Source organism: Corythoichthys intestinalis, chromosome 9, assembly GCF_030265065.1.
Source record: "Corythoichthys intestinalis isolate RoL2023-P3 chromosome 9, ASM3026506v1, whole genome shotgun sequence".
Lineage (NCBI taxonomy): Eukaryota > Metazoa > Chordata > Actinopteri > Syngnathiformes > Syngnathidae > Corythoichthys > Corythoichthys intestinalis.
The window spans coordinates 23,506,973-23,533,041 of NC_080403.1; the positions used below are offsets into that span (position 1 = coordinate 23,506,973).

The 26,069-nt window shown below is 39.9% G+C and overlaps 1 protein-coding gene across 1 annotated transcript in view; it reads right to left on the reverse strand.

Annotated features, from left to right (window-relative positions):
* Window positions 1-26,069, reverse strand: part of ppp1r16b (protein phosphatase 1, regulatory subunit 16B) — a 166,491-nt gene that overhangs the window by 27,872 nt on the left and 112,550 nt on the right. Inside the window, exon 3 of the mRNA XM_057844875.1 lies at window positions 22,771-22,841. Within this exon, the coding sequence (XP_057700858.1) occupies window positions 22,771-22,841 (71 nt within the window). The remainder of the gene's footprint in view (window positions 1-22,770; window positions 22,842-26,069) is intronic.

A 26,069-nucleotide genomic window follows, 5' to 3' on the forward strand; every position in this document is an offset into this window, starting at 1 on the left:
TCAGTCTGCTTTCACTGAAGTAAGAAGTCAGAGATTATTTAAGGCTCAAAGAAAAATTGGAAAATTTCACAGTAAAAAAAAAAACATCTCTAAATGACTAATTGATTATCAAAATAGTTGATTCATTTAGTAGTGGATTAATCGTCGATTAGTCAATCATGGCAGACCTACTGTTTACATCAAATAATGGATGGATAGATGATGGGTTTTTTACTCAGATTTCTCCTCCTGGATGTATTTAGTACACATTTCCTTTTAACGCTGTGTATCCATCAAACATGTAAACACAGCAGTCAGTGAGCAAAGACAAAGCTTTAAAAGCCATTAGTGCGGACACATCTAGTTTTCAAAAGACAATTTGTTTTGTTAATGCGACTGTGATTACAACTCTGGTATTCATTTTCTCAGTGTTTAGCGTAGCAGCAGTTGTCTCCAACAGAGCTAATTGATACTAGGCACCACAGAAATGTGCTTCGCCTCACACCATAAACCATCTTTGGTGGTGGTGAGCATTTTGTAGTTTGAGTAAAATATTTACTGCGCAACATCTGCGCGTCAAGCTCCCCTGACGCCAATAATACCACACTACATAGACTGCAATCACTGCATATTAAAGAAGATATACCATAAAAAGTAGGGTTTTACTATCAGTAACAGATGCATGTTTATTACCTTTCTTCTAGAGACCAACAAAGAGAAAGTACCCGTTTCAAATCAAATTCATATATTGGAGAAAAATTACATTATAGATTGCTGCTGTATGGAAATGAGCATTTCTAGCTAATTTCTGTCTTTTTGTGGTGGTGTTTTTTGGCAGGTGAAACGTGTTGTGACTGGAGTTGTTGTTTTTTCAGCCAGCATGAATCATGCCCAAGGCCAAGCTTCAGAGGTGAGCAGTCCATTGCCTACATTAGTCTACAATTGCCGCTGCCCGCCATGCCGTCCTGTATGACGCTTCTACTCCATCACACTGTGTCCTCAGCTTGCTCTTGCAAACACACAGAAGATGCCAAGCATACACACACACAAACGCACACACTGTACCTGTATGCAAATATTCAAAGATGACATTGATATATCAACCAAGGGTAAACTGATGAGTCAAAATGACTGTTGCAAAGCAGTGATTCTCAATTACTGGCTGCCTAAAATCTTTACAAATGCTAACACTAATAGTACAAACTTTAAAACATCACAAAAATGCAGGTGCACACTAACCAGGATTCACTGAGCTGTCATTTGTAACACAAAGCAGAAAAGAGTTGTTTGTAATCTCTGCAGTTTGTTGGCATCAATCAAGAAGACACTACAGATAAGAATTTTGTGTGTGTGTGTGTGTGTGTGTGTGTGTGTGTGTGTGTGTGTGTGTGTGTTTGGAAGACAAAAAAAAAAAAAAAAAAATTAGACAAGGAATGAGAGGAAATGAAATTACTACTCGACGCAGATTGCAGGAAGAACCGATAAGAGGTGAAAGAAAGGCCCGCAAAAGAAAATAAAAAATTGACTGGAGTGACACAAACATAGTGTTTTATAAATGATTTTTGTGATCAGTGTGGAAAAAAAAAAACAAATGCACTCCATAAAAGTGTTTTTCTAAAGGCATTGCCATATTTTTTCACTAACCTGTTAGTATTTAGTTTCTTTTTCTAAAGACAACACTGACTGCTTGTAATTAATGCAATCTTTACTATATTTTTTATTCATATTTATTTCACATTCATCCTGTACGCTGTCATTTAAGAATGTACCAGCATATTGCATCACAAAGCTTTCATCACAAGAACTGTGTACTCTTTAATATGTCACAAAGAACAACTGAGAACAGTATATAAGGCACAAACACACAGCATTCAGTGTCAGGTCGTCAGCGATTCAGCATACGTTTGAATGCCAACTAGCCATTACCGCTTGACCTGATTGTTTTATTTGCCTGTCAACATCATTAAAATCCTGTGTCTGCGATATGCAACTGGTTCCTCCGTCTCGTACATGACAGTACGCTATGGAATTTTTAAATTTTATCAACCAGTAAGTATAAAGCTGAATAAAAAGATGACACATATATATTTGATGAGAATCAAATGTGATAATTTAGCACTGCATCTATCGAATATTTTAATCGAGTATTCTACTGTAAATTCCATCGATTAATCAAGTAATCGGATGGAATATTTATATATTTTTAGGTAAAGAGCAATTATAAATGATATATATATATATAATATATATTATATATTGTATAATATATAAAATAATATACATGAGAAAACAAGACATTTCACATAATATTGAACCATTTTTAGACAATGTCTTCATTTTAGATGTACTTTTTAAATTAGCCAACAATTGCATCTCAGATGTGACTAAAAAGAAACAAATTATACAGTGGGGAGAACAAGTATTTGATACACTGCCGATGAGTTTTCCCATTGGCAGTGTATCGAATACTTGTTCTCCCCACTGTAGATAAAAAAAATCTTATTTCTTGCTTAAAAATGTCATTACGCTTGATAACACATCACTTAAAAGTTATGCGTTTTTGCAGCGTGTTTCAATTGAATTTCTATTTGTGTCAAGCTATTTTTGAGTTCTAGTTCAGTTTTAAGTTTAAGTATAAACTGTAAGTCCTGATAGGATTTTGAATTTTTGACGTGTTCAAAATAAATGTATAATACCTGCTGTATTGGCGCACATTAGGCCAAGTAGGCCAGTGCTACTTGGTGTTCTATCCATCAATGACTACTGAACTAAAATTGACAGTTAGCTTTATTATGTTTTTATTTTAAACCCTCATCCCTCTACAATGCTTTGTTTTGACAGATTAAATAAAACCTGTATGAAAGACACGTTAGCCACACATTGACAGTAGAAATAATTAATTGAAACCTGGCCCTCGGCAGGGCTAATGTTACGTTAGCAAGGTACAGTAGCGTTAATCTTACAGTGCCTTGCAAAAGTATTTGGCCCCCTTGAATCTTGCAACCTTTCGCCACATTTCAGGCTTCAAACATAAAGATATGAAATTTATTTTTTTTGTCAAGAATCAACAACAAGTGGGACACAATCGTGAAGTGGAACAACATTTATTGGATAATTTAAACTTTTTTAACAAATAAAAAACTGAAAAGTGGGGCGTGCAATATTATTCGGCCCCTTTACTTTCAGTGCAGCAAACTCACTCCAGAAGTTCAGTGAGGATCTCTGAATGATCCAATGTTGTCCTAAATGACCGATGATGATAAATAGAATCCACCTGTGTGTAATCAAGTCTCCGTATAAATGCACCTGCTCTGTGATAGTCTCAGGGTTCTGTTTAAAGTGCAGAGAGCATTATGAAAACCAAGGAACACACCAGCCAGGTCCGAGATACTGTTGTGGAGAAGTTTAAAGCCGGATTTGGATACAAAAAGATTTCCCAAGCTTTAAACATCTCAAGGAGCACTGTGCAAGCCATCATATTGAAATGGAAGGAGCATCAGACCACTGCAAATCTACCAAGACCCGGCCGTCCTTCCAAACTTTCTTCTCAAACAAGGAGAAAACTGATCAGAGATGCAGCCAAGAGGCCCATGATCACTCTGGATGAACTGCAGAGATCTACAGCTGAGGTGGGAGAGTCTGTCCATAGGACAACAATCAGTCGTACACTGCACAAATCTGGCCTTTATGGAAGAGTGGCAAGAAGAAAGCCATTTCTCAAAGATATCCATAAAAAGTCTCGTTTAAAGTTTGCCACAAGCCACCTGGGAGACACACCAAACATGTGGAAGAAGGTGCTCTGGTCAGATGAAACCAAAATTGAACTTTTTGGCCACAATGCAAAACGATATGTTTGGCGTAAAAGCAACACAGCTCATCACCCTGAACACACCATCCCCACTGTCAAACATGGTGGTGGCAGCATCATGGTTTGGGCCTGCTTTTCTTCAGCAGGGACAGAGAAGATGGTTAAAATTGACGGGAAGATGGATGCAGCCAAATACAGGAACATTCTGGAAGAAAACCTGTTGGTATCTGCACAAGACCTGAGACTGGGACGGAAATTTATCTTCCAACAGGACAATGATCCAAAACATAAAGCCAAATCTACAATGGAATGGTTCAAAAATAAACGTATCCAGGTGTTAGAATGGCCAAGTCAAAGTCCAGACCTGAATCCAATCGACAATCTGTGGAAAGAGCTGAAGACTGCTGTTCACAAACACTCTCCATCCAACCTCACTGAGCTCGAGCTGTTTTGCAAGGAAGAATGGGCAAGAATGTCAGTCTCTCGATATGCAAAACTGATAAACATACCCCAAGCGACTTGCAGCTGTAATTGGAGCAAAAGGTGGCGCTACAAAGTATTAACGCAAGGGGGCCGAATAATATTGCACGCCCCACTTTTCAGTTTTTTATTTGTTAAAAAAGTTTAAATTATCCAATAAATTTTGTTCCACTTCATGATTGTGTCCCACTTGTTGATTCTTGACAAAAAATTAAAATTTTATATCTTTATGTTTGAAGCCTGAAATGTGGCGAAAGGTTGCAAGGTTCACGGGGGCCGAATACTTTTGCAAGGCACTGTATTTATTAGCGCTACGTTAACTTAATTTTACCTTGTCCCGAGTATTGCTCATCCACTCTCGGAGTAAATGTGGTGCCTTCAGTGGAGCGGCGACTAGGCGGGTGGGTCGCGCGGTGGCGCTCGGCCCGGGTTTCGAGGGCAGGGAAGCTTTGGCGAGCCGCGGGTAGCCAGAGGGTAGTGTTATGCAAGCGCTGTCTTACAGTGAATACATGAAACAATGTTCGCCTTGGTCTCACACTTTTGACATTTTCTGCTTTTTCTTGGTACTTTTCTCTTCGCTTTCGTCATCTTATTTGTCGTACCTCTATAGTCATGCATAGTTAAAATCAAATATATCCGCCGCCTCTCCCTTCTTTCTTTACGCACGTGACCTTAGCGCGTTGTGCCGCATTAAAAGTAGTCCGGGCAAAACGTCATGCTTAGAGTTGGCAAAATTAAACGATTCCTCGAGGCGGAGAAAATGCCTCGATCAACTTTCAAAATCAAGCAGCTCGAATTATTCGAGTCATCGTTTCAGCTCTATAATAATTCAAGTAAAATGGTGACCATTGCAAAATTGTGAAATATTGATTACCTTGTTAAACACATACATTTATTCTTGTAAATTTTAAAAGTAGTACAACAGTTTAAGCTTTTTTTTCATGTATTGAAATCTAATTTCAACATAGTAGATTATTTTGAATGTATTTGCATGTTTTTGTTAGCCGTCCAATGCCCTCCACCCACCCAAGAATTAGCAGTGTGGAGGCTTTTATAAGTGTGTCAGCTACTTCCTGTATCAGTCAACACAAAAGACTGATCAAACCGAGACATGCCTCGCAGGAACAACACCGATCTGATGCTGTTTTATAAAAGACAGCATGGATTATCTTGCATCTCCAGCTTCAAGCAGCCCGCGGCAGTGGCAGATGTCGTAAATGCAAACCTACACACTAATTTACAGCCAAGTTAATCTGCTTATCCTCCTGAATAAACCCACATACAGAACTTCACCCACCTGCTAGCCGCCTGCGAAGCTCATCTTTTGCTGCACCTTTGACTGCACTAAAATAGTGACGGCGCTAGACGTCTAATTCATTTTAAATGGCAGAGGTACAGTGGTGCAAATAAGTATTTAATCAACCACCAATTGTGCAAGTTCTCCTACTTGAAAAAATTAGAGAGGCCTGTAATTGACAACATGGGTAAGCCTGAACCATGAGAGACCGAATGTGGAAAAAAAACGGAAAATCACATTGTTTGATTTTTAAAGAATTTATTTTCAAATTAGAGTGGAAAATAAGTATTTGGTCACCTACAAACAAGCAAGATTTCTGGCTGTCAAATAGGTCTGACTTCTTCCAACAAGGTCTAACGAGGCTCCATTCGTTACCTGTATTAATGGCACCTCTTATAACTCATTATCGGTGTAAAACACACCTGTCCACAACCTCAGTCAGTCACACTCCAAACTCCACTATGCCCAAGAGCAAAGAGCTGTCGAAGGACGCCAGAGACAAAATTGTAGACCTGCACCAGGCCGGGAAGACTGAATCTGCGATAGGTAAAACGATTGGTGTAAAGAAATCAACTGTGCGAGCAATTATTAGAAAATAGAAGACATACAAGACCACTGATAATCTCCCTCGATCTGGGGATCCATGCAAGATCTCACCCCGTGGCGTCAAAATGATAACAATAACGGTGAGCAAAAATCCCAGAACCACACAGGGGGACCTAGTGAATGACCTACAGAGAGCTGGGACCACAGTAACAAAGGCTACTATCAGTAACACAATGCGGCGCCAGGGACTCAAATCCTGCACTGCCAGACGTGTCCCCCTGCAGAAGAAAGTACACGTCCAAGCCCGTCTGTGGTTCGCTAGAGAGCATTTGGATGATCCAGAAGAGGACTGGTAAAATATGTTATGGTCAGATGAAACCAAAATATAACTTTTTCGTAGAAACACAGGTTCTCGTGTTTGGAGGAGAAAGAACACTGAATTGCATCCGAAGAACACCATATCCACTGTGAAGCATGGGGTTGGAAACATCATGCTTTGGGGCTGTTTTTCTGCAAAGGGACCAGGACCACTGATCAGTGTAAAGGAAAGAATGAATGGAGCCATGTATCGAGAGATTTTGAGTGAAAATCTCCTTCCATCAGCAAGGGCACTGAAGATGAGACGTGGCTGGGTCTTTCAGCATGACAATGTTCCCAAACACACAGCCAGGGCAACAAAGGAGTGGCTTCGTAAGAAGCATTTCAAGGTCCCAAAGTGGCCAAGCCATTCTCCAGATCTCAACCCCATAGAAAATCTATGGAGGGAGTTGAAAGTCCGTGTTGCCCAACGACAGCCCCAAAACATCACTGCTCTAGAGGAGATCTGCATGGAGGAATGGGCCTAAATACCAGCAACAGTGTGTGATAAGCTTGTGAAGAGTTACAGAAAACGTTTGGCCTCCGTTATTGCCAACAAAGGGTACATAACAAACTATTGAGATGAACTTTTGGTATTGACCAAATACTTATTTCAACCATGATTTGCAAATAAATTCTTTAAAAATCAAACAATGTGATTTTCTGTGTTTTTTTACACATTCTGTCTCTCATGGTTCAGGTTTACCCATGTTGACAATTACAGGCCTCTCTAATCTTTTCAAGTAGGAGAACGTGCACAATTGGTGGTTGACTAAATACTTATTTGCCCCATTGTAAATGAATGAATGTTCATCCGTCCCTGCCATTCAAAATGAATTCGACGTCTAGCGCCTTCAATGGCAGCCAGTGAGTTAACAGACCACCCCCGTGTACTTTAAATAAACTACTCTGCAATGGGAGTGTGAGAAATGGCCTAGTTTAAGCACGGAAAAACGTCTGGCTGGGATTCTTCGGTGAGGTTGGTTGTATTGGTCCAGTGAGTTAGTCTGCAATTAAAGAGTAGAAGTGAGAGAGGTTATAAGCTGAAAAGAGCTGAACTGAGTGAAGAGTGGAAAATGTTGAGCAGAGGGGACAGCCAGTCTTGATTTGTGGAGCGTGTAAAGCACGCTGGCATGCTAGTCTCCTCACTTTACGACACCTGCGAGAATGAACTGAGCTGGCATGCTGAATGACAAACGGTGCGGCCTCAGTTTGTGATCTGTCTGGAGATTGTGCTGAGTCGGAGTTGAACCTTTTTAAAGGGCATTCATTAAAATTCAAAGATACTGGCGACCAGTACATGGCGGACTTGGAAGGCCAATGTTAAAGACTGTAACGGGTCGCCAACTTGCGGGATGATATTTTGCTGTCCCAAATTAGACATCAAGTTGTAGTGTTAGTTTGTTCTGTGTGGATTTATCTAAATAATTTCTTTTTAATTGAATAATTAATAATAATAATAATAATAATAATAATAATGTAAATAATAATAATAATAATAATAAACACATGTATGTGGAAAAAAAAGGGCAATAGAAATCTAGACTTTATTTAATATATATATAATTTAAAATAAAATTATACAAATATATATATATATATAATTTAAATTTTATACAAAATAGGAATAATAATTAAGAATAATAAAAATAAAAAATCTAATATGATTTTAAAAAATGAATGATTTAAAAAACATATTGCGTGGTCCACGTGAATTTTTCAGTTTTATTTCCTTTTTTTAAATAGGCTGACACAGGGTTTCAACCCAATGCTTTTGTTGCCCTACCCCAAAGCGAGGCTAAAACATATACTAAGCCTGTAACGATATGCGTATCGAAAACCGAAATCGCAAAACTCAGCCATGACTCTTCTCAAGATGTGAGATGACGAATTCATGATGCACTTTCAAACCCAGTTCAAACCAGATGTTTTTCACTTGGAAACTCACTACTGCCACAACCCTCTCAAAGGCAGGGCGTGACAGTCATTCAGGTAGTAACAAACTGAATTTCGTCTTGCAGGGGTTACGCTCAAGGCTCAACGGTACATAAAATGACAGCCATATGGTTTCACTAAGGCCACGTTTACACGACAACGATCTAACAAAATAACATAAAATTGGCGCTTTGCCATTATTTTAATCCCACGTTTACACGACCATTATGTGTGGGGGAAAACTGCGTGAATGAAGTGAATGAAACCGCCAATTTGCCGATATGGTTTGCATTCCCAATGTGCAGGTGGCAGCACCACCAAAACTTGATTACTGTGGGTAACCTTTCCCTTCTGCTGCCGTCCTGGTCAAATAACAACATGGCGAAGCGCATCAGGCAGGATCATTTTGTGTGGACTGACGAGGAGGTACAGCTGACATTTTTGTGTGTGTTGTCAACTGTATAGACTGGGACCACATAGGGGAGCATTGTCAGTATTTCCATTCTGGAAGGTGTTTTCAAATTTTTGCGTTTTCAGCCCTCCAAAACACAGTCGCTGTGTAAATGACAGGGCTCTCTGGAATTTTTTTTTTTGCATTGTCAACCCCGTTACCGTTTTCGTGTAAACGGCCCTTAAGAAGGGATGGACTTTTTTGGCCATGTAACTTATTTTCAACAACATATGCCAGTTACCACCAGCCCATTTCTTCCGAGAACCTCAATACTTCTCTCCCACAATCACTTGTGTAAACTACTGTCTTCTAGGAATGCCCCGATCGCATATTTTTGTGCCAGAGTCCGAGTCGCCTGATTCTGAGATCTGAGATTGAAAAATAAGTTCAATTAATCGATTAAACTAAAATAATCGATAACTTCAGCCCTAATTTATTACACAAGTCTTGACATGCCAAATGGCTGAACATGTCATAATATGTCAAGGCAGCATATTTCTTGACATTTTCATGACTATTTTCTAAATCTGTCCTGAAGTGGTAATTTGCTCCCAGGTGAATGTTGACTTCCTCTATTACTGAGGAGACCCGAAAGCATTATGCTAACTATAAGATCGTTTTTTTATTATTATATTTGTATTTATTGATTTATTTCGCATAGTAGTGTCAAATTCTCAGGTGATTTGTTCCATAAATGTTAATATTAATGTTTAATTCAAATATTTCCCCATTTATATAAAATCGTTTTGAGTATCGAATCTTTGGTCAAGAATGGTAATACAAATTATATCGTGCGTTTTTGCATCATTACAGCCCTAACATATTTTAACCACATTTTAACCTGGTGATTTGGTTGAAAGTGTAATGACGACATCTTACGTTAAATATTTGAATAAACCTATCCCACCTTTCTGTCATTGCACGGAAATGCATTGCAATTTTGTTTGTTAAAACTGTATTTTAATACTAGCCTTTTTGTAATATTATACGTTTATTTGAGGTGTGCGAAATTTCCAATTCTTAGATTATTCGCGATTCGGCTGCAGGAGATTCGAGCACGATTCACAAACATCTAAATTTCGATTATTGTAGTATGTCAAGTAAAGCGGAACTAAAACACAGCCAGTCTGGTCTTCGGGACGCAATGAGGAACGGACCGAAAGTTAACATCATGCTTGTCATTACCCAGGTAATGACAATGCTCAACTCACAGCTCTGGCTAAACTCATACCGCTAGATAAAAAATAAAACAATAATACCTGACTGCTGCCGACAGCCGCCACAAACTACGTCAACATAATGCTACGGTAGATATCACATGTATAAAGAACTAGATGCGAAATGACAGATTCGGCGGCGTTAGCAGCACATGTATAGAAAACCAGATGCAAAACGATAGACTTGCCGGCGTTAGTAAACAGCCGCCATCTTAAAGCAATAGACTGTTGTAGCGAACCTTCCAAGCAAACCTAATTAACTTTTTTTATGTAAAATACTCCTAAATCACCAAAATCTTGACTTGAATCTATCTTTAAAACAGTTTTAGAACTTTGAAATGTCGAAAGTAGACAGTAGGGAATTTATGGAATAACGGGAGCAATTTTAACAACTTTAATGTTTGATTCACAACATTAAAATAATTGAATGTAGTTGTTTTATTCACTGTTTTGAACTGTTAACTTGATACTGAAATAGAGAACCTGAGAGGATTTTTGTACAATTTTGTTAACTTATGTAAGAAACATTAAAAGCAGATAATAGCTGGGGGGGTGGTCGGTGTGCATCAATAATCGATTTATAATCGAATCGTAGCCTCTGAATCGTAATCGAATCGTTAGGTGCCCAACCATTCCCGTTTACGTTTACTGTAAGTATTGGTAAGGGCTTATAATAAAACATATGTCATTATTTTAAAATTCCAGTCAATTTAAAACAGCTGTATTTTTATTATCGTTTTTCCCAGCCAAAGTAAATTAGAAACATTAGTCCCTTTTTTGGGGATACTTGATAGAGCCCAGACTGAAGCAAACTCTATTTCCAAATAGAGCTCCCAAATAAATTGAGTTTGAGACCCCTGGTCTATAATGACCATCCAGTTAGAAAATCAGATTCCCTGCCCCTAAAATTCATGAAGCGCTATACAAAAGCTGCTGAATAAACTATATATTCCAACCAAAATATCATCTCAGTGCTGCACATGGTTAAATAACAATCATTGATGATCATTAAAGCGCTGTCTTGAATCTTTTCTGCACTCCTCATCCATAATTAAGCAGCAAAATCATTGAAGTAAATGTTACTTAATGACACTCCAGCAGGCAACTCGGTGTGTGTTTCACAACATCATACATTTTTTCGTGTCGCTTATTGCGTTTAGTTTATCCCAGCTGACTTGGGGTATTAAAAAAAAAAAAAAGTCACAGGTTGACTATGAATTTGGTGCCATTCACGGCAAATGACGTTCAATTCATTTGAACTGGAAACCTAGCTCTGAACAAGAATGTTTCAGTGCCACTGACAGCAATAGATTCCCAATACATTTTGACTACTTGGCTGTGATTGATATAGATTTCCTTCCTACCTTATTAACTACCACAACACACTATGCTAATCCTATACTGTACATTCTGTATAATTTACCTGGGCTGGTAGCAGTGAATGAGTTAACAGGCAGTGTCAAAGACGCTATAGTCAAAGGGCATCTAGCAGGTTAAAAGTTAAGGTTACAGTGGTGGGATGGGAATCTATCATAGGCATGTCAATGAATGTCAGTACAATAATCTGTGTGGCCTTGGAAACCACATAGTCATGAATAAACTCATATCAGCAAGGTAAGATGGGATGGATTTGACATCTCATTTAAGCGAGATCAGCGCCATTTCATTCTGAGTGTGCATGTGTGAATCCTATCTTTGTTTTCATCTGCCCATACTGGGATGAGAAAAAAAGAGCCGTTTTTTCTATCCAGGTACATACATGTTTTGTTTAATACTGAAGGCAGTCACCCACTGCTATATGTGCATGTGCTTGTGTGTATGCAGTATATTAGTTTAATCACAGCTGACGTGATCTATTTGGATCAATCAGTCTCAGATCGATCCAAAATAAGGGTGCCCACACAAACACAACCATACATTTTATTTAATGCCAAAAGGTGAATGTGATGCTTTAAGTACGTTCGTGAAAAGGATGGTAGAGGTGACTGAGAGAGTTTTGTACAGTTCGTCTCGCGATCTCAGCGAGCGCGCAATATTTGTCAAAAGCGTCCGAGAGGGAAAACACATGTGATGGCAAAAAATATACTGTATCTATAGCTGCGAGGCCTGAGCGGAGATAAACAAAAAGAGTGATGAAATTAAAGAAAAATTACATTACAGTTTCCATCCATCAATGTTGTTTCATTTAAATAGGTTTCAGCAGCATACGCTTAAGGGTACAATATTCAGTAGGCCTGCATAATGGGTTTATTGATAGAGATTGTAGTGGGCATGCTTTCAAATATGGTGATCTACTCAAATAATATTTTGGTCTAAAAACCATTGTTTTTGGACTATAAGCCGCTACTTTTTTCTCTCAATTTGAACCCTGTGGCTTTAGCGAAGCAGTTTATCTATATGGAGGGGCCAAATGAGTTTGAATGCTTTCTCGTTAACGACAAAAAAAAGGTTTTAACTTGACATTTCAGCCGCGCACGTCATCATGACGTTACATGTGGAGTGCGTTCAGTCTCTTCCGATTAGCATGAGTGTTCCATTATATCAACAGTCTTGAGTTCTTGTGTGCATCTACATGCACTCGGAGTACATACAAAAACAGCTATTTTCAGTTACCTGCCAGCTTGTTGTCATTAAAGACATTTGGTACCACTATCTAAGAACCTTTTAAGGCTAACCATGCCTGTATAGATACAGTATATTTCAAAAGAGTGGATATCCAAACACCATGGCACTCAGCTGCGGGTGGCAAAGCTCACCAGCAGCTTTGTAAGACTTCATCAAAAATTCGGGAGGAGAACAATTCAACCATAGGTAATGCGACAGATTTGAAAAGGATGGATCTCCACTTTTTGATATGAGAGGATGCTAGCGCCAAAAAGTCATTTTCAGCCAGCGCGGAGAGACTTAACTGCCGATTAAGGTTCCGTCTGATGTTTGATGCCATGAGAGAAGAACCGTTTAAAGCAGTAATGTGAAGTAATTTCATAACATGCCAAATAGGGTCACATTTAAAGCAATTAAACATTGTCCAACAAATAAAGCATGAAAAAAAATAATTTATATGTTGTATATTTGACAAAATAATCGCGTTTCCGAAGTTCGAGCCTGAAAGGGGACGAACCCGGAAGTGATACGTCACACTGAGAACAGCGATGGCAGCGCTCCATACGGCCGCCATACAAAGCCCTTCAAACAATGATTCAAACAGCGATATAAGCAATAGATCGAGCGCAAGGGAGGAGATCCAAGTTTTTGAAGAGTTGGAGGAAGAAGAGGAACTTGGAATTTTATGTTGGACCAAACATGTATTAGCCAGACGCTAATCAGGATGCAAACAATGTGCCTAGACTAGCTGACATGGAATGGAGACGAGACCCATCAAGATTACAAGATTGGTAAGATATAGGCTGTTATTATTTTCATGATTTGAAGATGCAGGCATTTGCACATAATTTTATGTTTTTGTCTACCTGATGACATTGTTTAAAAAAATAATAATCAGACTGCATGTTCATTTTGGCAGATCCGGCAGCTCTCGTGCATATAAAATAATAATATAAAAACGTTGGAGGGAAAGAAGGAGATGAGTCGTTGATGGCTTTCTCCACTTTATTGTGGCAACAATAAGAAAACAAAATAATAGCGGACTGCCGCCACATTCGACCGCGAAGTTTTGCTTCTCGCTCATCTCCACCTCGCCTCGTACTACCAGCTACTACTACTTCCAGTCCCAGCGTCTCTTAAACAGATCGTGCATAGTGTCTTGTTATGAGCTTTTTGTTAACAAAGGTATCGAACACACGACGTGCTGACAACTTTGTTTCTTAACACATGGAGCTAACAGTAGCTGGGGCTCTCGGCAGGAAGTGGCGTCTAATGGCGTGAGGAAATGTAGTTTTTGTCACACAAGCGAACAGATTACAAAGCACCACTTCAGTGTTGCCCTTAGACTACATTTCCCATGATTCACTGCGGGACTTGAGCTGCTCGCTGATTCGCTGCGAGATTGACTCAGTGCCAACACGCAAACAAACCTGCCGCTGTCAACGCTCTGGGAGGTCATATTTGACAGCATTCTGCCGCGGTCCTCCTCGCCAGCTGTTTGCTCGCCATTCACGCTCGTTTGCATTTGATCGTTAGTCTGATACACTCCCGCTTTTTCGGTGAGGTCTTTTGTGTTTATTCGTTATTGGATCGTTTTTGTTCACCACTGTAAATAAGAGCACTGAAGTAAGAAGGGGTAAGTCGCCATTTCTGTTCAACCCGTTTTCTCCTGTTTTGTTTAGCGTAAGAAGCTAGGTTAGTGGTTGTCTTTTCTTCGTTCTTTTTCATGATCAGGGTTTAGTTAGCGGGTGGGGTTCAAGTGTAGATTCCTTTTGTTTGTTGTTTTGGCCTGGGCTTACCCTGAAGCCGCCTTCATCCACATTTTGTACATATTCATTGCGAGTTTGATTGTTGTGTAAATTTTGTGCCACTTGTGAAATTTTGTGGCTCGTTTTATGTTATGCCCTTCGCGAGCCGTCCTTGGGACGTAACACTAGCGAACACAACAACAACTATGCCACGACTATTGCCACGAGTTGGCTTTCGGCTAACGTCGCTAGCTTCTACTGTACATTCCACAACAGTTGGCAGCTCTGCTTTGACAAAGTCATCAGTCATCTATCCAAAAATCACACTTACTTTTTGGCAAATCCTTGATCATAAGCAGACCGGTTAAGGAAGCAGGCATCTTCGAAGTGTTTGCAGAAGAGAACACTACTCGATGATGGCGTGAAATTCATTCGCTTCGTGCGAACGAAAGATGTCCATTTACGTGCCCTGCTATCCTTTGGCCACTCATACAACTTTTCGTTTGAGTGAGAACAAAACATCGCCACACACTGCCGTGGCATCTTACCGAGAAGCAATGCAACAAACAATACTCTTCTATGGCGGACTTCCCTCGCACTTCCCGGTGTGACGTAATTTCCTAAGATTTCCAAAGATTGCCGAAGAAAAGCATTTTCGTTGTCAAGGGCATTGCTATGGGTTAAACAAAGAATCTTGCGTTAAAAAATATAACGAAAATATGCTTATAAATGTTTAGCCATTGATATTATTCAAAAACATGGTTGGCCAACCTTACTTCACATTACTGCTTTAAAGATAGCTTTCCATGGGTGGTTAAGCTGACTTGAAGAGGGTGAGTAGCCAGTTTGTTATGACAAAACTGCTATGGTAGCACTGACAGCCCTGAGCACAGTTCATCAAGAACTATGGGGATTTTTAAGAGGACTTCGTAAATCAAGTAAAGTGGATTTTTTTCTCTTTCCAAATGTAGTGAGTCTAGTGACTTTTTTTTAATGTATCTATTTTTTTTTAAAGATAAGTGTTTTTATAGTTTCAATGTGTATCACAGTACATTGGTGGGACTTGTGGTGCTATTGGTTGGCTCCCCCCGACAGACTGCTGCATATGAATGAAGAGGAGGCTCGTTGGTGTGTTGATGTTAATTTGGCTAATAAAGGTATTTTTGAACGATCCTGGCAATATACTAGTAGGTGTGCTTTATAGTAGGGAAATTAGGGTACTTAATCAGCTCTTCATGTTCTTCTAGGTAAAGATGCACTTGTTGGTATTTTCAGGCACAAAACGTGCCCCTGCATATTGTTGCACGCATTTGTCTTCAAGCATCCCCCACTTTCCAGCTGTGTTTTCTGTTGCCTCGTATGAATCGGCATGAAAGGGCTGCCTCCGCTTTCTCTCTCCTCCCACCACCGTCTCCCGGAGTGGCTCGTCGCATTGTAAGTACTGCGGCGAGAGAGTGCCACACGCTGTGCACTGTTGCAGTCAGACAACTCAACTCCAGAAAATGGTTTTATTCCACAAGTTTGTGCATCTTAGGGCGCTTTGACACTAGCACTCTGTGGTCCGTTTTAAACATACCAGAGTTCTTTTTCTCAGATAGCTCGCTTCGTTTTGTAAATGTGAACGCGCATCCGAACTCTAGTTTGGCCCAAACAAACGAACTCTGGTCCGTTCAAAAATCGTGGGTCTCGGTCCGCTTTAAGAGCACCCTGCTTCGCTTGTGAATACAACCAGAGCAGGTAATGCGTTTGCTACTTTATGTGCAGCGTCACAGCATGGCGCTGTGATGCTACTCACAGGGCATCCTTGGAAGCGGAAGTACAGTGCGCACGCTATTCAAAATCATCAATGGCAAGATGACAGACGATTAACCCCGGGCAAATGTTGTTTTGCTGCGCTAACCAGTTCCATTTGATACACAGAATCGGGTTCAAATGGTGTGTGTGAGAGTGATAGTGACCGAGACAGGCGGAGCCACTCGGAGCGGCTGTTTTGTGAGTCTCGCTCCCCTGAAGTGGTGACAATTTGACCGTCCAAAAAGTCACGAAAGTGAGAGCGATCAAACGCCTGCATGACTTGAGGTACCACCCTTTAGTGGTTTAATTTTCCCCTATACTTTTTTTAATGTACTCCAGTTCGCTCTGCATCAAGTCGGGACGGAGCAACCCCGCCACTGGCCGAGCAGCGAATTAATTTATGCTACATTACGTGCAGCGTCACAGCACCACACTGTGACGCCCCCCCCTCCCAGGAGGGAGGTATTTCCCCCCTTCTATTTGTCCAATCATTGACTATGCCTTTCATCCAAGTGATACTACTCAGAAAGTTTGGATGGCGCAGGGTGAATGCTGAACCTTTTCAACAAGTTATTTGCCAGTGTTGTTGCGGGGTAGCTCTCCAACCAGACCCTGGTCTTCTTGGTCTAATGTGAAAGTGCCCTTACTTTTGGAGGGGGGGGGGGATTCTATCAAACCCATGCAGCTTCTGCAGCCTGAATGGCATTCTTATATCATCATTAAGTCAATTGTAATTATCACATGAAAGGACGATTAGCCGCTGATGACTGTAAACAGAGCTAGGTTGATTTGTGATTAAACGAGGCGACACATTGGAGGAACGATCTGAATGTATATTAGCCACGTATTAGCACCGGTAATGGCTCCATTAACAAGTGAAAAACAGAGCTGTTCGCTTTTCAATTTCCGTTCGCAATGTGACTGACTCAGTGTTGAAATAATTTCCCTTATGAAATGACATTCTGTTACATTCTGCACAAAGCCCCCTCGTCATTTCTCTATGTTTCATCATAGGCATGGAGAAGGGTAGGTAAGGTATGAACTTTTTACACATGGTAAGTTTTATACATGATGAGTATGTACTGCAATATTTCTTGTGCATAGACTTTCTTGTATTTACTTTTATTGAATTATCAAATGATTTGAACAATAAAATGAAACACCTGTATTTAAGGGTTCACTTTAGTTCCTATAGTTATCTTAGCTATAGCTAATCTTGATTTAGAGTAATAATGTTTAATATATATAATAATTTATGTGAATAAATAGGAATTGATTTTCATATGGCTGTACTAGCAGATCTTCAGTTTTTGAATCTTTTTTACTCTGGTAAGTGAACATTGTTTTGTATCATGTTTATATATGGAAGCGTAAATCCCATTTAACTAAATTGGCCACAGTAATGCAAATTATGCTTGTTGTGGTTATATCGTTTATACTGTATGTACAGTGCCTTGCAAAAGTATTCGGCCCCCTTGAAGCTTGCAACCTTTCGCCACATTTCAGGCTTCAAACATAAAGATATGAAATTTAATTTTTTTGTCAAGAATCAACAACAAGTGGGACACAATCGTGAAGTGGAACAACATTTATTGGATAATTTAAACTTTTTTAACAAATAAAAAACTGAAAAGTGGGGCGTGCAATATTATTCGGCCCCCTTGCGTTAATACTTTGTAGCGCCACCTTTTACTCCAATTACAGCTGCAAGTCGCTTGGGGTATGTTTCTATCAGTTTTGCACATCGAGAGACTGACATTCTTGCCCATTCTTCCTTGCAAAACAGCTCGAGCTCAGTGAGGTTGGATGGAGAGTGTTTGTGAACAGCAGTCTTCAGCTCTTTCCACAGATTCTCGATTGGATTCAGGTCTGGACTTTGACTTGGCCATTCTAACACCTGGATACGTTTATTTTTTAACCATTCCATTGTAGATTTGGCTTTATGTTTTGGATCATTGTCCTGTTGGAAGATAAATCTCCGTCTCAGTCTCAGGTCTTGTGCAGATACCAACAGGTTTTCTTCCAGAATGTTCCTGTATTTGGCTGCATCCATCTTCCCGTCAATTTTAACCATCTTCCCTGTCCCTGCTGAAGAAAAGCAGGCCCAAACCATGATGCTGCCACCACCATGTTTGAGAGTGGGGATGGTGTGTTCAGGGTGATGAGCTGTGCTGCTTTTACGCCAAACATATCGTTTTGCATTGTGGCCAAAAAGTTCCATTTTGGTTTCATCTGACCAGAGCACCTTCTTCCACATGTTTTGTGTGTCTCCCAGGTGGCTTGTGGCAAACTTTAAACGAGACTTTTTATGGATATCTTTGAGAAATGGCTTTCTTCTTGCCACTCTTCCATAAAGGCCAGATTTGTGCAGTGTACGACTGATTGTTGTCCTATGGACAGACTCTCCCACCTCAGCTGTAGATCTCTGCAGTTCATCCAGAGTGATCATGGGCCTCTTGGCTGCATCTCTGATCAGTTTTCTCCTTGTTTGAGAAGAAAGTTTGGAAGGACGGCCGGGTCTTGGTAGATTTGCGGTGGTCTGATGCTCCTTCCATGTCAATATGATGGCTTGCACAGTGCTCCTTGAGATGTTTAAAGCTTGGGAAATCTTTTTGTATCCAAATCCGGCTTTAAACTTCTCCACAACAGTATCTCGGACCTGGCTGGTGTGTTCCTTGGTTTTCATAATGTTCTCTGCACTTTAAACAGAACCCTGAGACTATCACAGAGCAGGTGCATTTATACGGAGACTTGATTACACACAGGTAGATTCTATTTATCATCATCGGTCATTTAGGACAACATTGGATCATTCAGAGATTCACTGAACTTCTGGACTGAGTTTGCTGCACTGAAAGTAAAGGGGCCGAATAATATTGCACGCCCCACTTTTCAGCTTTTTATTTGTTAAAAAAGTTTAAATTATCCAATAAATGTTGTTCCACTTCATGATTGTGTCCCACTTGATGTTGATTCTTGACAAAAAAATAAAATTTCATATCTTTATGTTTGAAGCCTGAAATGTGGCGAAAGGTTGCAAGATTCAAGGGGTCCGAATACTTTTGCAAGGCACTGTAGCAGTAAAGCTTCTAGGTATCTTGCTTTGGCACTTTTACGCCTATCTGCCATTATTTTTTACAGGCTATAGGCCTTTGCAATAGGGCTGATCAATTAATTTCCAACTCATTGTTGCCTATAGAATTACTTGTCGAAACTCCCAGATATGAAGGTCGCCACGAAGCCAGAAATGCATTATTTATTTATTTATTTATTTATTTATTAATGGGCTTCAAATCACTTAAATGCAGAGAAAACCACTTTTGGCACAGTGATACCTATGACACATACACACATAAAACTGGTTTTACACATGGATTAGGCTACTGCGTTACACATACTGTCACAAGGCATTGAGAAACTGATTTTCAATGAAAACTGTATTTTTTTCAATGATTTGCAAAATAACAACAGAAACCGCAGTAACATCCACCTCCATCTCCTAATTTTTATTTTCCCTCACTTCTTCACATATAAGTCCAAAACCTCAATTTTAACCACTTAAGAACATAGGATAAGATGTACAAGTACATTAAAGTTGAAGATAATTTAAACTTTTTTTTTTTAAAATAGTAATAAAAATACAGTAAGTAGCATACATTAACAAAAATAAGTACAAATGACTTACATTATGAATGTGAAATGAATATATATTTTGAAAATCGGGCAAACATTGTCTTTTTAAATTATAAGGAAATAAATAAGTAGCCTAACATAAATTAAGAAAAATAAGTCCAAAGTGCATATTGACATGGACGATGTTCTGACCCCCTCCCCAATCAGAGCAAATAAAATAAAATAATTTTAAAACAAAATAAAATAAATAAATAAGCCTCAACTCTCCCCTTTCTCTTTAAGATCTGATCAATTTTCTGCTGCATTGCTCTTTTTTATTGCATTAATTCAACATGCTTGCTTCTATTTTTCTTTTTTGTTTCTGTTCCAGAAAACGTGCATTTGAACCAATCAGTGCTATAGGTACTATCGACAGTGGTATGAAAAGGTATCTGAACCTTTTAAAATTTCTCACATTTCCGCATAAAATCACCATCAAATGTGATCCGATCTTTGTCAAAGTCACACAGATGTAAAAACAGTGTCTGCTATACCTAAAACCACCCAAACATTTATAAGGTTTTTATATTTTAATGAGGATAGCATGCAAACAATGACAGAATTGGGAAAAAGTAAGTGAAGCCTCTGCCTAAGGAGACTTAAAGAGCAATTGAAACAATTTTTTACCTAACACTTTAAGTCAGGTGTGTGCCCAATCACTGATGAGTGGTTTAAAGCTGCCCTGCCCACTATAAAACACACACCTGGTAAGAATTGTCTTGATGAGAAGCATTGTCTGATGTGCATCATGGCTCGGTCAAAAGAGCTGTCTGAAGACCTGCGATCAAGGATTGTTGATTTGTATAAAGCTGGGAAAGGATACAAAACCATCTCTGAAAGTCTGGATGTTTCATCAGTCGACAGTCAGGGAAGTTGTCTACAAATGGAGAGAGTTTTGCACTGTTGCTTCTCTCCCAAGGAGTGAATATTCAGAGAGGTAAAAAAGAACCCTAGTGTGTCTGCTTAAGACTTACAGAAATAACTGGCACAGTCCAATATCTATGTACACTCATCAACTATATGTAAAACGATGGCCAAGAATGGTGTTCATGGGAGTACTCCACGGAGAAAGCCACTGCTGTCTAAAAGAACATTGTTGCTCGTTTAATGTTCACAAAAAGACGCTTGGAGACTCCACAGAAGTTTTGGCAAAATATTTTGTGGACTGATGAAACCAAATTTGAATTGTTTGGGAGTTACACACAACATCATGTGTGGAGGAAAAATGTAACAGCTCACCAACATCAACACCCCATCCCACCTGTGAAGCATGGTGGAGGGCGCATCATGATTTGGGGCTGTTCTGCCATCTCAGGGCGTGGACTTGCAATCATTAATGTAAGAATGAATTCAAAGGTTTATCAGGATGTTTACAGGAAAACATGAGGGTGTCTGTCAGACAGTTAAAGCTAAAAAAGGATGAATGCTGCAACAAGACAATGATCCAAAACACCGAATTAAATCAACTTCAGAATGGTTTCAGAAGAACAAAATACACGTTCTGGAGAGGCCAAGTCAAAGTCCAGACTTGAACCCCATTGAGATACTGTGGAATGACCTAAAGAAAGCAATTCATGCCAGACATCCCAGGAATCCTACTGAACTACAGCAGTTTTGTAGAGAAGAATGGGCCAAGATTAGTCCTGATCGATGAGCTAGACTGATCTGCAGCTACAGGAAGCATCTGGTTGAAGTTATTGCTGCCAAAGGGGGGGAGGGGTGGGACCAAAACTATTAAATGTGATGGTTCACTTATTTATTTTTCCCCCTTCTGTCATTGTTTGCATACTATCCTCATTACAATGTGAAAACCTATAAATGTTTGGGTGGTTTTAGTTAAAGCAGACAGTTTTTTTTTATCTGTGTGATTTTGACAAAGATCACATCACTTTTAATGGTGATTTCATGCAGAAATGTGAGAAATCAAAAAAGGTTCAGATACTTTTTCATACCACTGTATGCTGATCAAATGTCAGTATGTCAGCCAATTGAACGGACAACTAAGTCCAGGGTCGAATGCGCACATCGATGCAACTCATCGACTCAGATAAACTGCAGCTGAGGAGAGCTCAGTGGAATAAATAAATCATAAATATTGGTGGAAATGGATTACGCTACACAAGCACTTTATAATGCTTGTTGTTAACACTTGTGTATATACAGTAAATCTGACGTTGGTTGATCGTTTTCTTCTTGGAGATGAGATGCGTGTGTGGCAGCCCGGCAGTCCCCCCCCCCCCCCCCCCCCCCGTAACCATCATATTTTCGGGATCAAAGCCCCATTCTTGCCCAGAATCTTTTACCAGAACTGTGTTCCAGACCGTTCCGGCCCGCTTTCATCCCTGCCTATAGGTTAGGACTTGGCAAACAGAGAGCATGCGCGCTCTTCGTCACAACCTTCAGCTTGTAGTAGTACACTAAATTTTAGCACCGGCTAATTGTCCATTCCATTCATAGACATTGTATAGACTACATGCCTTAAACACACTTTGGAAATGAATTAATTCAACGCTTTAAACACAGCTTTTAAAGCGACCCTGTGGCTGCCATTTAAAACTTGAACGCTTTCATTTGCTCACCGACTCATTACACGACTGAAGCAATGCGTCATGAAATAGTTTCGATCTTTTTAAGAACCCTGTGTACTTAAAAACCACTCACTCAGAGTTAATAAGGGTTTTATGGTGGCAACCTTGTCTGGAACAAATTAACGCACTTCAAATGATTTGCAATAGCAATTTACTAAAAATTTACAGATATTTGGAAGGCTCTAAACTGTTTGACTTAGAGTGTTGCTTTACCTTTTTGCATGACGGAGCACCTAGTACGACACAAATGAGGCTTGCGATAACAATTGAAAAAAAAATACAATTGTGTCTCACCTGATGAAGTGCGGTGAGGCCGTCTTCGTTGCAAAGGTCTGGGCTAACATTGTTCTTGAGCAGGTAGCGCACTAGTAGAAAACAGACGGAGGGAATGATTAATGAAAGCTGACGGCTGGGAAATATTGCTATCAGGGTATATTTTTCATTTGGCTTAAATTAATGTGCTCGCCTCTGAAAATTCAAGCTTTGTGCTTGTACATTAATGAATTTTGTGCTGGCGAGAAGATGAATAGAATTACTAATCATTGTGTACATTGATTTTATTTTGACCCAAAGTATGCAAACATATTCGACTGTTGCTGCCAATACTTCTATACACAGTGAGAACATACAGTATGATGGTATTAAGAAATGTAATGATGTGACAAGATGCAGCCTTCACCTTTTTGTCCTCCTTTGTTGCTGCCAATCAATCCTCATTCCATTAGTCAATCCCACTTGTGGGAAGTTCACTCTCTCAAATTAACAGTCCTGCCAGGATGTTACCTAATTGACATTGGAAAATATGGACGGCATTGGCGGTGAGGGTGGGGCTTTTTGTTATGGGCGGAGTTTGGCAGATGTAATGTCCTGTAGGATTATAGCGTCTGACAGCCCGGTGTCCGAAAAAGATAAACCGTCCTCCACTAATACACACCAAAAACAAAATCAGCAATGTGATTTTAGGTAAACCTCTGAGCAGGAAGTGATGGTTAGTGACATCCTGTTGTTGCCGCCATCTGTCATTATGTCACAAAAAAATCCAGGCCAAAGAATGAGAGAGATTGAGGTTAGAATTTTTGTGTCATCTAGGTAGTCACTCATGACATAATCCACACAAAAACACTCACTCCAACGCATTTCCTCTCAAAGCATGTCCGACTCCATTATCGGGATTTGTCTCCTCTTGACACACAAGGTTTTAAAGAGAAAGTAAGCAATGATTGCCTTCACCACTGTTCATGAGACATTCATTTAATTCTAGAAGTGCACCATAACGCAACAAACTAGTATTCATCGCTTCAATATCACAAAGCTAATTTTCCTTTAAGGGGAGGTTGCTTCCAAATTTCACTTTTATGAGCATTTAATCATGCTATATTCCCTGGTTCAAACATAGTCTATTATTCTGAACCAATCACCTATGTTTAAGAAATTGTCAAGTGTCTCCTGTCTGCCGGTGGGGTCTTCTGAAATGCTCGGTGGGACCTTCCTCCGCCACTTTCCCCGAGCTCCTCCTCTGCTCTGACATGTGCCCTAATGCTCCCCTCCACCTCACCTGCTTAGCTAACACTCAGCATTTGAGCAGACTGCAAGTGGGAGGAAAAACGCACAAAGCAGTTTTTTTTTAAATCGAATAATTGTTGTTGTTATGTTATAATTTTTGTTGTTGTTGTTGACGCAAAGGAGAGTTTCTCCTCTTTTCAGACTTCCAAAGGATGACCCGCTTCTTCAGAAATGTCAGAGTTTAGAGCTGTCCCGACAAGTCGACGTCATCGAAGAAGCAAATGCGTCGACGAGCACACCACCCCGTCGACGGTTTAAAAAAAGGTTAAAAAAATATATATGCGTGGAAAGTTAAGAATGGTGAACGCTCAGGAACCAAGCGAGCAAAGCGGCACAAAGCCCAAAAAGCGCACCTGAGTGACCAAAGCATGGACTTATTTCAACGAAACAAAGGAGGGTACACTGTTGTGTGCCAAGCTTGCATACCAAGGCATAATGTCGCAGTGAAGTGAAACACCCGAAGCACCGTTCCCAGGTATAATTCTGGAAGACGACAGGAGACAACAAGTTGGCGGATTGTAATTACATATAACGACATTTTTTTATTGGAAGTTACCTTTATGTGGGTCATATGACAGAGTATTAGGGGCTAATGTCAGAGTATTAGGGGCTAATGTCGGGCTAATATGACTAAAAAAGCAGCTATGTATTTTACGTAGCGCGTTGCCGCAATATTGAAAGCATCTTGTGTTTTAGAATCGGTTTTACAAATGAGGAAATCCTTATTAGTTTGCTTCATCTACATCAAATTATAATCAATAGAAGATCTTATACTAATGCTTCGTCGTAGCTCCGAGCAAAGTTACACGTAGGTAGTGTGTAGCGGCTCACAGCTACATTACCGCTACATAATAATGAGACTTTCGTTTTTCGTAGCAATATTACGACTTTAATCTAATTGTTTTTTAATTTATTCATTTATTTATTTATTTGGCCCTAATACTCCAGTGTAGCGTCGTATCAACCTGCATCATTACGCTTTTTACGTGACATTATTTAACTACTCTGCTGGTACTCTGCTAATGCTGAGAACAATAAAGACATACCACAAAAACAAACAGTAAGAATTGTTTAGAACAGGGGTCTCCATCCGCCGGGCCGTGGACCAGTACCGATCCATGGCGCATTTGCTACCGGGCCGCACAGAAATAATATTTTATTAATGACCGCATTCTGGCCGAATTAACTTTGGCCTGTACCCCTGCTTAACACATCAATATCCCTGTCTACTCTAAGTATAATACTACAGTATAGATTAGAATGTCATAATAGAAATCCATTGATTGGACAGCAAGTAGTACATCTTGTTTTGTATATATTGTGGTGACCCTTTATTGGTTGACATAATTCACCCACAGAACTTGTGTGCATTTAGCCAAGCGCGTTACAGGCTACGTCACAGTCACGTGACACAGACACTTAAGAGCCGCGCGCGTTCCAGCTGAGTTCAGAGCTCCTAGCGAGTTTCAAGAGTTCACGAGAGTTCACAGAGAGCAGCAGAGTTACGAGTGGCTGGACACAGTAATACGAGCTAGCGAGACTCTTAACATTTCATACCGCTACAATATAATATATCTATGTGCGCTTGTCCTTCATAATAACGTATGACTAGGCCGCGGGCGCAGCACATTTGTACTCCCACACGAGCGAAAATGACTGGAAAACAGACGTCTTTGGAGAGATTTTTTACGGCGAAAAGGGGCCAGAAGATGAGCCTACAACCTCGAAGACCCACGAACTGCGAAGGAGTGGAGTCGTGACCCGTTTGTGAATAAACCGAGTGATTCGAGCATGTCTGTGCAACAGGAGGATCAGCTTGTAGAGATCGCAAATGACGGCGACCTTAAACGTACATTTGAGACAATTAAAGTCATTCCGGAATATCCTGACAGCGCTACCAGAACACTGAAAACCTTGCTACAATTTCCAACATCGCATCTTTGTGAAGCGGGGTTCTTAATTAATGCTTAATGACACTAAGAAGGTGTTAACGGTGAGAGAGCGGTGTGCCGCTAACATGGCAGGATGGG